The 12,064-nt window shown below is 42.8% G+C and overlaps 1 protein-coding gene across 2 annotated transcripts in view; it reads left to right on the forward strand.

Moving 5' to 3' along the window:
- The window catches only part of ZRANB1 (zinc finger RANBP2-type containing 1), a 56,169-nt gene that overhangs the window by 40,200 nt on the left and 3,905 nt on the right, over nucleotides 1–12,064 (forward strand). For both annotated transcript variants that reach the window (XM_068140191.1, XM_068140190.1), the window contains exons 8-10: nucleotides 4,308–4,428; nucleotides 5,276–5,405; nucleotides 11,577–11,806. In XM_068140191.1, coding sequence (XP_067996292.1) covers nucleotides 4,308–4,428; nucleotides 5,276–5,405; nucleotides 11,577–11,806 — 481 coding nt within the window. The remainder of the gene's footprint in view (nucleotides 1–4,307; nucleotides 4,429–5,275; nucleotides 5,406–11,576; nucleotides 11,807–12,064) is intronic.

Here is a 12,064-nt window from a genome sequence, read left to right on the forward strand (position 1 = left end):
TCGGTGCTGGTACATGATATTCACCAAATAGCATTGAAAAGAGTGAAATATTTAATGCTGAATTCCTGTCAGGAGAGACCTAACTGCAGTCACTAAGACTGGAATTTCTGTGTGCTTGCAGTATAAATCATGCACATGCCATGCCTGGCTTTGTGGTGAAAGCTTTGCAGAAGGTTGTTAACAGAAGATAGCCTTTTATTCCTGTATAAACTCTTCAGTATTTTCATTCCATCTGCTTAGTTACAGCTTTATTTGGTATTGCTCTTTTTGTCCCTCTTCTGCCTGCTAAAATCATGGCAGTAAAGCAGAGTGGTGACATTTTAACTAGTACTGTCACTTGGCCATACAATCAATTTATCCTTCTGTAAAACAACTTTTGTTGTTTTGTGTCAGCCTTCTTTAGTCTGATACTGTGTGGTTGCCTCTGCCAGAGGGAAAAGTTCTTATTTTTGGACCCCTCTAAGTGTCTGACCGTTCTCAAGTGTGTATTGGGACTAAAGGAGGAGGCTGATAAAACCTAATAACTTAAGGCACAGGTGATTAGTTTTGTGTTCTGGCAGTCAAGGACAAGGGAAACACTATCAGCAGGTAGTGAGAACGAGCCTGTTCCCTTGCCCTGTGTGATGTGCAGTACATCAACAACAAAAGCCAACTATAGGGGGTACCAAAAGTAGCTGTTGTGCTTACTGTTTCAGACTGTTTGCTGTATGGAGAAAAGTCCCAAAATTAGCACCAAGATCTAATTAGCATCCATAAACTGCTGCTTTGGTGACAGTTCTCCCAAGAACCTGCGTCCAGATGGATCTGTCACTGCTTTAGAGTTGTTTATAATGGAGTGTGCATCTCAACCATACAGAAATGTCCCTGGCATCACAGGCAGTTCCTGCTGAGGCCAGAACAGAAGTTTATGACAGATAGGTATTGTGGCAACAAAAACAAGCATGGTATCCAAAACCCATGCTGCAAGCTATTGAGGTTTAAACCAGACTTCCAGAGTGTTAGTGTTAACCATTGTTGATTTACTGTTGTAGCTAAGGCAACACTTTGCATTTAGAGTGTATTGAATCTGGTTCAGCTTTTTAGTTTTGTGTTCTAGGTGGAATTTGCATTTTACTCTGAATTAAAGTCAGTTATTATCCTAACTGGAAGCACAATTATTTTTTTTAACTGGCTCTCTTGTTCCTTTGTAGCTGTTTGAATATGATTTCCTACCTTCAGTCTGGATAATCTTATTTACTAACCTGTTATTGGAAAAATTAGTACAGATTCTAGTGCAGACTTCTACAGAGCCACATTCTGAGTGAGAATCGTAGAATGGCTGGGTGGAAGGGACCTTAAAAATCATCTAGTTCCAACCCTTCTGCTATGGGCAGAGACGCCTTCTACCAGGCCAGGTTGCTCAAGGCCCCTGCTCATCCACCCTCACCTTGAACACTTCCAGGGAGGGGGCATCCACAACTTCCAAGGCATCTATATACCATGTGCTAACCAGAAACCCTGGGGCCATGTTAGGCATCACCATGAGCCAGGGAAGTTCTCCTTTCACAGAAAGGGAAACCAAGGCACAAGTAAATTTATGGCAGAGAGATGTGGTGTCCCAGATCCAACTGGTTGGACATCCCTGCCTACATCTACTGCAGTGCCTGCGCTTGAGCCGTGAAGGTGGTTTGCCATCCGACCTAGCCCAGGGCAGAAATACACCGAGGAAGGGCAGGGAATCAGGATGGTTTTGGTTGGAAGAGACCTTTAGGATCATCAAGTTCAACTGTTAATGCAGAGATCAGCAGCCAACATAAGTTTTTATCTCAATTACATCCCACCCCAGAGCATCCTGTTGAGGACCCTGGCTATGTATTCAGTGACTACACAGCCATATCAGCCATGCCCTTCCCTTCCCCATCTTCCTTCTCCTGTACTGCAGGAGGGGATGTTAGTGATGGAGCGCCTTGAATAGTCAACTGGTGTGTTAGTGGTGGTACTTGATCAGACTTGAGTCATTCATTCCTTCCACAAAATCTGGATTGAGGGTGTGAGAAGTCTTTTAGTTAAGCTCTTCTGTAAACTGATCATCCTGTACATCCTCTACTTGCTGTATAGATTCTGTGTGGGAAGATGTATTTGATTTTTGTGGGCTAAGATGTGTAGCAGCTAGGGAGTGATGCTGCTGTCACTGGCTTTAATGACAGTTGCTGAAAGAACAGGCTGTTATGCAATCACTACTCAACAACAGCATGATTAAACTTTTATCTAGTGGATTTGTTCTTCAGAGCCTTCACAAAGACTTAAACCTGTGTATCTTTGTAGTCAGACACTGAACGTTCATGTAACTCATTTGGCCTCATTTTGTTGTATTTGTTTAGATGCTGAACAAAGAAGAATGTATTTACTAGAGACAGTCTGCTGTCTGCTACTCAGAAAAAGCTCAGTAGTGAAGTTCCCAGAGGCCCTGGCCTGTGCAGTCTTTTCCACTCACCCTATAAGTGGCCATGCTTTTGTACTTCACTCAAAAGTGTGTTCCCATTTGTCCCTTTTTGTATTCCATGGTTAGCTTTTGGTGGACAAAGGGGCCTGTGCCCCAAGTTGCCTTTCAGTATTTATTTTATGTTTACAGATGCATTCAGTTCTCTTGTGCTAAACTGAAAAGCTTGTTTTAACAGATCAAACTCTCGAGCATTGACTTCTGTCTGCATGGCTACCTCCTGTGAACATCTGCAGATGACTTTGTGCCTGCCTAACACAAGGAAAAAAACGTTTTTAGGAAAACACTTTCACAGTAGAGCTTTTGCTGGGGGGAGGCAGGGAATTAGGGAATCTCCCTCCCCCCCTTTTAATTTTTGCTTTCTCTTCCAACATCTGCCACACACACTTTTTGCCCCCTCTTTCCCCCCTCTTTGTGTTTGCCTTCTTTCCCCATCACCCATTTTTTTTCTGCCTTCCCTCATCTTTCCCCCCACTTTTCAGTTCTCCTTCTCTCTCTTTTTCTCCCTGCTGCCCCTCTCCCCCCCCCTTTTTTTTTTTCCTTCTTTTTTGCTTTCTCTCTTCAGCAGAATCTTTCAGGAGCCCTGGCAATTAATTCATTTATCACAAGGTGTTGGGCCAGAGAATTCTGGAGAAAACAGACAGGACATCTGTGGAAGCAGCTGATGTATTTGGGTAGAAACTGGAGCGTGGGGAGACCCCTATGCATGTGTTACTGGGAGTGAGCACCCAGACCTATCAAAGAGTCTTACTAATGGGTCTTTTAAGCCAAGCAAAGGTTGTAGCTGCACTTGGGAAAGCCAGCCTGGTTGGTGGTGGCTGTTACATGCATCAGGACTTTAGGATGATTACATCTTTACTGAAAGGTTTCTTCCGTATGCACTCACTGCTGGTTAATTTTCTCAGATTTTAATTAAAATGAGTTAGTTTCAATGACTTTTTAATAAGCTAAACTCCAGAATGGTTTCTTTGTACTCACAGTGAAGGCCATTGTTCAGAAGTTGGCTTAGCACTCCTCACTAGACCCCTGCTCCTGAGCTGAAGTTGTGGCCTTTCCATAGTAGCGATCAGGCAAATTTTGAACCTTTAAGAAGCCAGCACCTGCTTTTTAAAGTGTAGGTCACTTTTCTTTGTAGTGGATTAAGAAGGATAAAACCTAAGGCATACAAAAATGCTAATTTAAACAGAAAAACAGGAATCCTGTGAGTATAAAGCTTTCAGTGTAAATCTGATTCATCCCACTTGCTATATTCAATTCTTACCCACGCAGCTTTATAATTGTTCCTTGTAACATGAGATTGCCATACTCCTATCCCTACTGAATACTCTGTGCTCCAAAAACTGATACAAAACACATTTGGCCTCTTAACCATGGTCTGTTTGAAGTTGGTACACGAGTACTCTGAAGTTCGTTTACTCATGATATGGTCAACAATAGCAAATACTTGGTGTGTCTATGTGAGAAGGATGAGCAGCTCCTCCTCTGTGAAATGGAATGTCTTAGTAATGTTCCTTGTGCACCAATAATCCTAAATAAGCCTGCAAAAAACCCTATTACATGAAGTATTAAAAGAAGCCAGGAACCTGTTGGGAACTTGCATCTGTTACAGAGTGTTTGCTGCAGTCATTGCCATCCCAACTGATTTCTTAAATACAGATTACCCAATGCAGTCTGCTGAAGAGTGAAACAAAACTCAGTTTTCCTGACACATCTCTCTCTTTCCCCCTTCTCTACAGGCTTGGGATAAAGGATTACCAGGATTGCATACAAGGTGTATGGTGATTGAATAAATAGTTTTGCCTTTACCACTCTCTCCCTAACGTTCTAGGTTCTACACACGCTGGAAAGAGTGGGAATCGTGGTATTCACAGAGCTTTGGTTTACATTTCTCCTTGCGGGAAGAACAGTGGCAGGAGGACTGGGCATTCATACTCTCTCTTGCGAGCCAGGTGAGAAACCTGCTTTATGAGATGGCTGTTTGAAAGGTTATGTTAACTTCTGAGGAGAAAGGTGCTCTTCAGGGCTAAGAATTTCCATAGATTAAAGGAAAACATTCCTCTTAAGCCAGCAATTTAAAAGTCTTACTTGCTGAGCTCTTCTGCCAAGATGGAAAGGTTCATGTGGAATTCTTAATTTTTGAGCTTACCATTAGGCAGCACAGTACAAAAGAGTCTGACTCTTTTGGTGTGTAAGTAAAGTCTGTAGAGTAAACTAACAGACAAATACTTATTTAATATGTCCTGCTTCCTAGCTCCTGCAATGCTTACTCCCTAGAACACCCCTACAAATCTGTAAGCTTGCACTGCTTAAATGTCATCAGGGTGACTCCCTTCCAAAATGAGATTTACATTCCTGAAGCTTCCAACCAGAGGAATATGTTTATCTCTTCTTTCACATATAAACATGATTTGGATGCTGTTTTCTTGTGCTTTGTTTTGGATGTGATTTTTTGTTTTGTTTCTGTCACCAAAAGCTACTTACCTTAACCTGCCCTCTTTTTAGACTAAAGATTATGTAGAGCTTCATTTATAAGTGGGGAATGAAACATGTTAGATTGAATCTAGGCAATAGGGCAAAGAATTATCCCTGACAAATGAAATTCTTCTGCAAGCTGACATGCTTTTGCTTATTTCCAGCTGATGTGTAATAGTTCTCCCAGTCTTTCTCTTTTCCTGTCAAAGCTAGATCACGCTTAAAAGCATTTTCTGTCTCCATTTGGGGGTTGTTTTTCAAATATCAATATAGAAAATGGTTAAGTTCTGTTTCAAGTGATGTCTTTTTTTGTCTTTGGTTCAGCCTGGAGCGAGTTTGGAGCAGACACACATTTTTGTACTTGCACATATTCTTAGAAGACCAATTATAGTTTATGGAGTAAAATATTATAAGAGTTTCCGAGGAGAAACATTAGGATATACCCGCTTTCAAGGTAAGCCTTTTCTTCTGCCAGTGGAGTCTTAGAAAAGGTTCAGCTATAAATCATAAGGGAAGTTGGGAGTGACATGAAGCTGCTAGCTGGAAAAAGACCAAATTATCTCATAAGTAAATTCTTGTCAGGTATTAAAACTCAAACCAATCCTCTCAAACTTGCAGTTTTTCATTGTAGAGTGAGCATGCTACCTGTAGTGACAGTAAAAATGTGTTTTGACCTACCCTCAACAAGCCTTTAGTCTCTAAGGTATATAAAATACTCTGATTGTGCAAACTTATCAAAAGTTGTGTGGTTTGTACTGCTGTAAGACACAAGAGGTTTAGTAAAAGGGGTTGGGAATTCCTTTTGCTGGTGGTACTGCTGGCTGTAAATGTTCATTTTAGAAGCTGAGCTTTTCAGCATTTCCCAGAGGAGGCTCATAAAGTTGGGAGTGAGGCAGGCAGAGGATGTTTGCGTTGGCAGTGTCTCACCAGTATGACAATGGTGTCTGCTGGGTGCTCTTTCAGGATGCAGGGACATGCCTTGTCTCTCTGCAGCACCGCAGCAGCCCACTTGAGGGGCAGTGCAAAGGTGAATTTCACCATGTAGTTAAAAGGAAGTTCTAAAATGTGTGTTTCAGAAATGCACTTTGCAGCAAGCGTGACACAAATTCTGACCTGCTTCTGAAGTACAACTGTAATTCTGTGCAGCTTGATCAGGTTCTTTCTAACTGCTGCTCCTCTTAGTTTTCTGGGCAAGCAGCCTGATTATCCTGAAGATAAATAAGATGATGTTTAATTGACTCAGTCCACTTTTGCTCAGACCTATGTCTGGAGGCTTCTACAAGCCAAATGTGTGTTTAGGTGACTTCCCTCTGCATTACACAGTGATGCTTTGTTATTTACAGCACAAAGGGGATGGGAAGAATCTGTTTGTGCTCAGCAGGAGACAAAACCCCTGTGGAAAGAAGTGTTTGATCTGGCACTCTGGCTCTTTTACAGGCTGGCAGGGTGTTTGTTTTGCCCATGGTTCATCTTCTTGGCCTCAAGTATTTCTGCTTCATGCTTGCCCTATGGATGTTGTCACCAACACATCACCGTTTATTTATAGCTTAGTAGAGGACTTCCCAAAACATCTTTTTGTGATTTTAATAAACACACACTAACTTTGGAAGGAGACAAACCCACAGTGTGGAACTCCAAGCTATGGAGTTAATGTCAAATGTGTGACCTATTATAGCTATGTGTCATAGCCTGGCTTAGCTTGGAAAGAACCTTAGAGATCATCTTTTCCAACCTCCCTGCCATGGGCAGAGATGCCTCTCGACTAGACATGGTTGCTTAAGGCCTTATCCAGCCTGGCCTTGAATGCCTTCAGGGAGGAGGCATCCACAGCCTCCCTGGGCAACAACCTATTCCAGAGTCTCACCACGCCCATACTGAAGAACTTCTTCCTAAGATCCAGTCTAAACCTACTCTGCCTCAGTTTAAAACTCTTCTCCCTTGTCCTATCACTGGACACCCTTATGAAAAGTCTCTCCCCAGCCTTCCTGTAAGTTCCCTTCAGATACTAGAAGGCAGCTATAAAGTCCCTCCAGAGCCATCTCCTCTCTGGGCTGAACAGTCCCATCTCACTCAGCCTGTGTGCACAGAGGTGCTCCTTGGTGAGTCCCTATGCAGAGTCTTCTGAGAAGCTGACTTACAAGTTTAGAGCAGTGACAAAACTTTTTAATGTGAGAAAAATTACTTATTTTTGTTAAAGACTATAAAAAATTTGGTGCTTTTTGTAGCTGTTTTATCTTTTGTTTGAGGTGATGAGAAATAGATTGGGAAAGAACAGTTATTCATGCGATACAGATCTGACACCAGGTTTGTGTGGCTGAGTGGTTTGCTAAATGTTTTTGTATTATAGGCTGGGCACTGAGGCAGAAAAATGTTACATGGCCTAAATATGCTTTTTAAAATATAGTTTACAAACTATTCTCTTGCTGTCTGAACCAGAAGGCAGCCCAGTGTCTGGGACAACCTTTCACTAGGCACACGTTTCCAGGAACTTAGTCGGGCAAATATTTGTGACTTGTGATTTGCTTACCACAAGCTGCATCCATCCATCCATGGGAACACATGAGACTGTGAACAGGTGAACTTAGGAGTCCTGTGTTGGATTACCTAGAATTACTTCTGTCCCTGTCTAACCACATTTTTGTGGTTAATGTGTGGTAATTAAATGCAGCACAGCTGAAAACAAACAGCTCTTGGACTCAGACCAGTGTGGGCTGCTGAGACAAATCTCTTGCAAATGGCACAAGACTTGCTGCTCTGGGCCCATGTGAGCTTTGGTCAGCATGTGCCCTCTTGGTGAAGCTTGGAGTACTGTCTGGACTTGGCTGATCTGCTGTGCAGCACCCTACTTGTGTTTCAGATCACAGGCCCCCGAAAAGAAAGAGCAAAGAAAAACTGCAGGTTGTAATAGAGAAATAAATATTCTTAATGCTTACTTAACATCATGGTTCAGTTTGCAGCACCTTGGAAGGCACTGTAAACCCTTCTCTGCCCCCAGAATCTCCCTGATCAGAATTATTTTCTCAAAGGATTTCTTGTTCCAGCTTGATATCCTTACTGTGACTGCTCTAAGTCCTGTCACTGACAGCTTCCTCATTTCCTAGATTTCAATTGACTCTTAATGCTTCTTTAAATATTAAGGCTTCAACAATGAAAGATCCATTTACTTGGCCTTGACTGTGCTCCTGCTCTAGCTGCATGAATATACAGCTTTTAAACAAATTATCACCAGATCAGGCTGGAGAAAAAAAAATCCTACATGGATGGCTTCCAGGATAGGTGTTAGCCAATGCTCTGTACTTTCCATGGCTTGTGTGTACATCAGCTGTTTTTACACCACCATCTCAATGTATAGCAGTTTGACTTTTATGAGTCTTAGGAGCAACAAATATTCTCCATAGTAATGCTTGAAATTCCATTCTTGTGGAGGTCATCACATACTGTTGGGGAGGAATGGGAAGTGTAGCATGTCCTTCTGTCTTGAGGAAATTCTTTGTGTGGAATTCTTACTTAGATAAAACAATGGTGAAAAAAACCACACAACCCAAACATTGCAAAAAGCTGTGGAATTTCAATGTGAAGATTGTTCCACTCTTGAAAGGTCACATTGCTATGCCTGACCCAGGAGTTGTGTGTAGTTAGACGGAATGTGAGATGTCTGTAGAGATGAGACGCGTTGCTCATCTGTGATTTCTGTAGCCCTGATAATGTTGGATAGTGCTTGGGCCAAAATCTGTCGGTTTTGGAGAGCAGGGCATTAACTGTCTGTATTAATTAGAATCATGGAATGGTTTGGTTGGAAAGGACCATAAAGATCACATACTTCCAGCCCCCCAGCCATGGCTGCTAGATTAGGTTGCTCAAGGGCCCATCCAACCTGGCTTTGAATACTTCCAGGCTTGGAGGCTGGGCATCCTGTTCCAGTGTCCTGCCACCTTCACTGTAAAGAATTTCTTCTCCAAATGGAATCGGTTTTGCCCATGACGGTAATTGTCCTTGTCCTTAATGCATGAGCTTTTTGATGTTTTCACCTGCACCTTCTGAGGAGGGGAGTGAGTGGATGGGTGGGTAAGGTCAACCCACTGCACTAGTGTTAGTATCCTGAGGAGCTGGCGCAGGCTGTGAGTGGAAGGCGTGGACCTCTTGAGAATATAGCTCTATGATCGCACCTTGTGGAAGAGGAGGGGGAAGCAGTCAGCTTGAGGGTGCTGATGCTTTCAGTTCTGAAAGGCCTCAGTGACCTAACCAATATAGATATAGACAGTACCATCATATTTAAGTGAAGGACCCTCAGTTGTTTGCTCTGCTGATGGATGATTCAGACTAACTTGGAAAAAAGTTCATAAAGTTACTTCTCAGTGTGAATGAGCAATGAATTTCCAGGAACTGAGGGACTGTCTTCATGATACTTTACTGTCAGCATGTGATTTCCATGCTGATGGATGTTTGGTTCTTTAAGGGAAAAGCTTGAAGTGTTTTAACTAAAACTTAAAACTAAAAACTTACCCCTTCTTCTGCATCTTCTGTACTTGGCATTGAATTAGTGAGACTTCATTGTGGTGGGGATGAGAGGAAGGGAGTGCCTAAAAGATACTGAATGGATTTGTCCTTAGATTTAGATGCTGTGTTGTGTGTGTGAATTGTAATGTAAAGGAAATGGAAAGATTTAAAAGAAATACACTTTTAGGTATCTCTATATTGCCAGTTCAAGAATTGATTTAGGGACTTGAAGATCTCTCCTATGAGGAAAGACTGGGAGAACTGGGGGCTGTTTAGTCCTGAGAAAAGAGGGCTGAGAGGGGATCTTATAGCATCTGTAAATACCTGAGGGCTGGGTATCAAGATGAAGGTGCCAGTTTCCATTTGGTGGTGCCCAGGAATAGGACAAGGAACAGTGGGCATGATCTGGAACACAGGCCGCTCCACCTCAACAGGAGGAGAACCTTCTCTACTGTGAGGGTGACGGAGCCCTGGAACAAGCTGCCCAGAGAGGTTGTGGGGTCTCCTTCTCTGGAGGCTTCCAAAATCCACCTGTAGGTGGCCTGTGTGGCCTGCCCTAGGTGACCCTACTTTTGCAGGGATTGAACTAGATGATCTCTAGAGGTCCCTTCCATCCTCTTAATATGATATGATCCTAAGATAACAAAAGGGACAAATATTTACTGGTAGCCCCCACTAATTTTTGTTGCAGCAAAGCAAGATGTGCTCTGAACTTCAGTAAACCCCTTAAAGCCAGCCCCTGGCTCAGATTCCCATTTCAGCATTGCTCTTCCATCTCCATGGCTATTGGAGAAGTGAAGTGCCTTGTTTTGCTGCAGTGTCTGTTCCTAACGTGCTGGCAGCAGCTGTACTATGAAAGGTTGCTATGCTACATGTGCTCTTAAGTTTATGCCTGGCTATTTTTAAGCTGTCACAAGGTAAGGCATTGCTTTTCCTGAAGTTGTCTTGCAGCAGCACACACCAAGAATTATTTATGTTCCTAGAAGAAAGGAGTTTCTGGGTTTATTTAGAGACTTCATGCACCTCAAGCAAATCACTGGCTTCCTTGCTAAAAATGGTGGGGACCAAAAACTGCAGCTGTTTGCAGAATCTCTGACTTAAATAATCTGTTGTATCTGAGCAGAAGAGTTCAGCTTCTGTGTTTTTATTTTATGTTGGGGGGGGACTACATATGTATGATTGATCTGAGGTAATGTCATCTATTCATCCAGTGCTTATGAGGGATTGGCCACATAGGTTCCTGAATAATACTTTGTGCAGTAATGTTCTGTTAATAATAAGTTTTGTAAGCAGATGGTAGAGTTTTTGTTCTGGTAAAAATAGACACGTGGCTGTAGCTTTTAGTTCTGTGCTGCAGAACCTGATTTTCACTTTTTCCCCCCCTAAGTTGTTTTATGTTTAAGAAGAATTACCAAACATAAAGGGCTGCTTTTTCCTAACCTTGTGTTTTGTTCATTGCTAGATTATAGGGCAGTAGTAATGTGGCTGTAATTGCAATGGGTTTTATGTCTGAACTTGTACAGTTGCAGAGATACTTGACTGATCTGTTAACCCCTTAATAATTACCTGTACTGAAAAGGGTGACCTAGTTTAGGCCAAACCAAGTAGGTTTTAAATCCCAGAATCACAGAACGGTGGGAGTTGGAAGGGATCTCTGAAGATCGTTTAGTCTAAAGCTGCTGCTAAAGCAGAGTGTCACCTTGCCTATTCATCTTCAGATGGATCCTACTGGGTTCCAGTTTGTGTCTGTGGTCCCTTGTTCTGTCACTGGGCACCACTGAAAACAGTTGGGCCCCATCATTTTGAACCCTGCTCTTTAGGTAATGATCAGCATTGAGAAGATCCCCACTGCCTGCTCTTCTCCAGCTCTCTCAGCCTTTCCTTAGGAGAGAGATGCTTCAGTCCCCTCATCATCTTCCTATCATAGAATCATAGGAGAACTTAGACTCTCTCCAGAAGTTTCCTGTCTCTCTTGAACTGAGGAACTCAGAACTGGACACAATACTGTAGATGAGACCTTACTAAGGTGCTGCTGTTACCACTTTAGCCAAAAGCAGAAGCTTTGTCTGAATCCTTTGTTGCTGGTCTTTGCAGTTCTGAGTCTGACCCTTGTTTTAATTCCTCCTAGGTGTGTATTTGCCTTTGTTATGGGAACAGAGCTTTTGTTGGAAAAGTCCCATTGCTCTGGGCTACACCAGGGGCCATTTCTCCGCTCTGGTTGCCATGGAGAATGATGGTTATGGCAATCGAGGTGCTGGTGCTAACTTGAACACTGACGATGATGTTACTGTTACCTTCCTGCCGCTGGTGGACAGTGAGAGGAAACTACTGCACATTCACTTCCTTTCTGCTCAAGAGGTAAGTAGCAGCTGCCTGGCTGCTACCCTCTGCCTGGGGCCTCAGCAGTCTAAGTATCCTCCACGTGTTCTTGCAGGTCCAAGAACTACAGGGCATCTGGTGATCCATTTGGTTAATGCTGCTCCTTTCCCCAGTACCGGAAGTGATGCTGAAAGATGTTTCCCCTCCAAATTAACAGCCATTTATAGCTCTGTTAATGGAGTGGTGCTTCACTCTGCAGGTGACTGCAAGTGTACCTTGAGCAGGAATCAGAAACGA

Source organism: Melanerpes formicivorus, unplaced genomic scaffold (genome assembly GCF_026170545.1).
Source record: "Melanerpes formicivorus ecotype bairdi unplaced genomic scaffold, bMelFor1.0.p_v2 SCAF_6, whole genome shotgun sequence".
Taxonomy (NCBI): domain Eukaryota; kingdom Metazoa; phylum Chordata; class Aves; order Piciformes; family Picidae; genus Melanerpes; species Melanerpes formicivorus.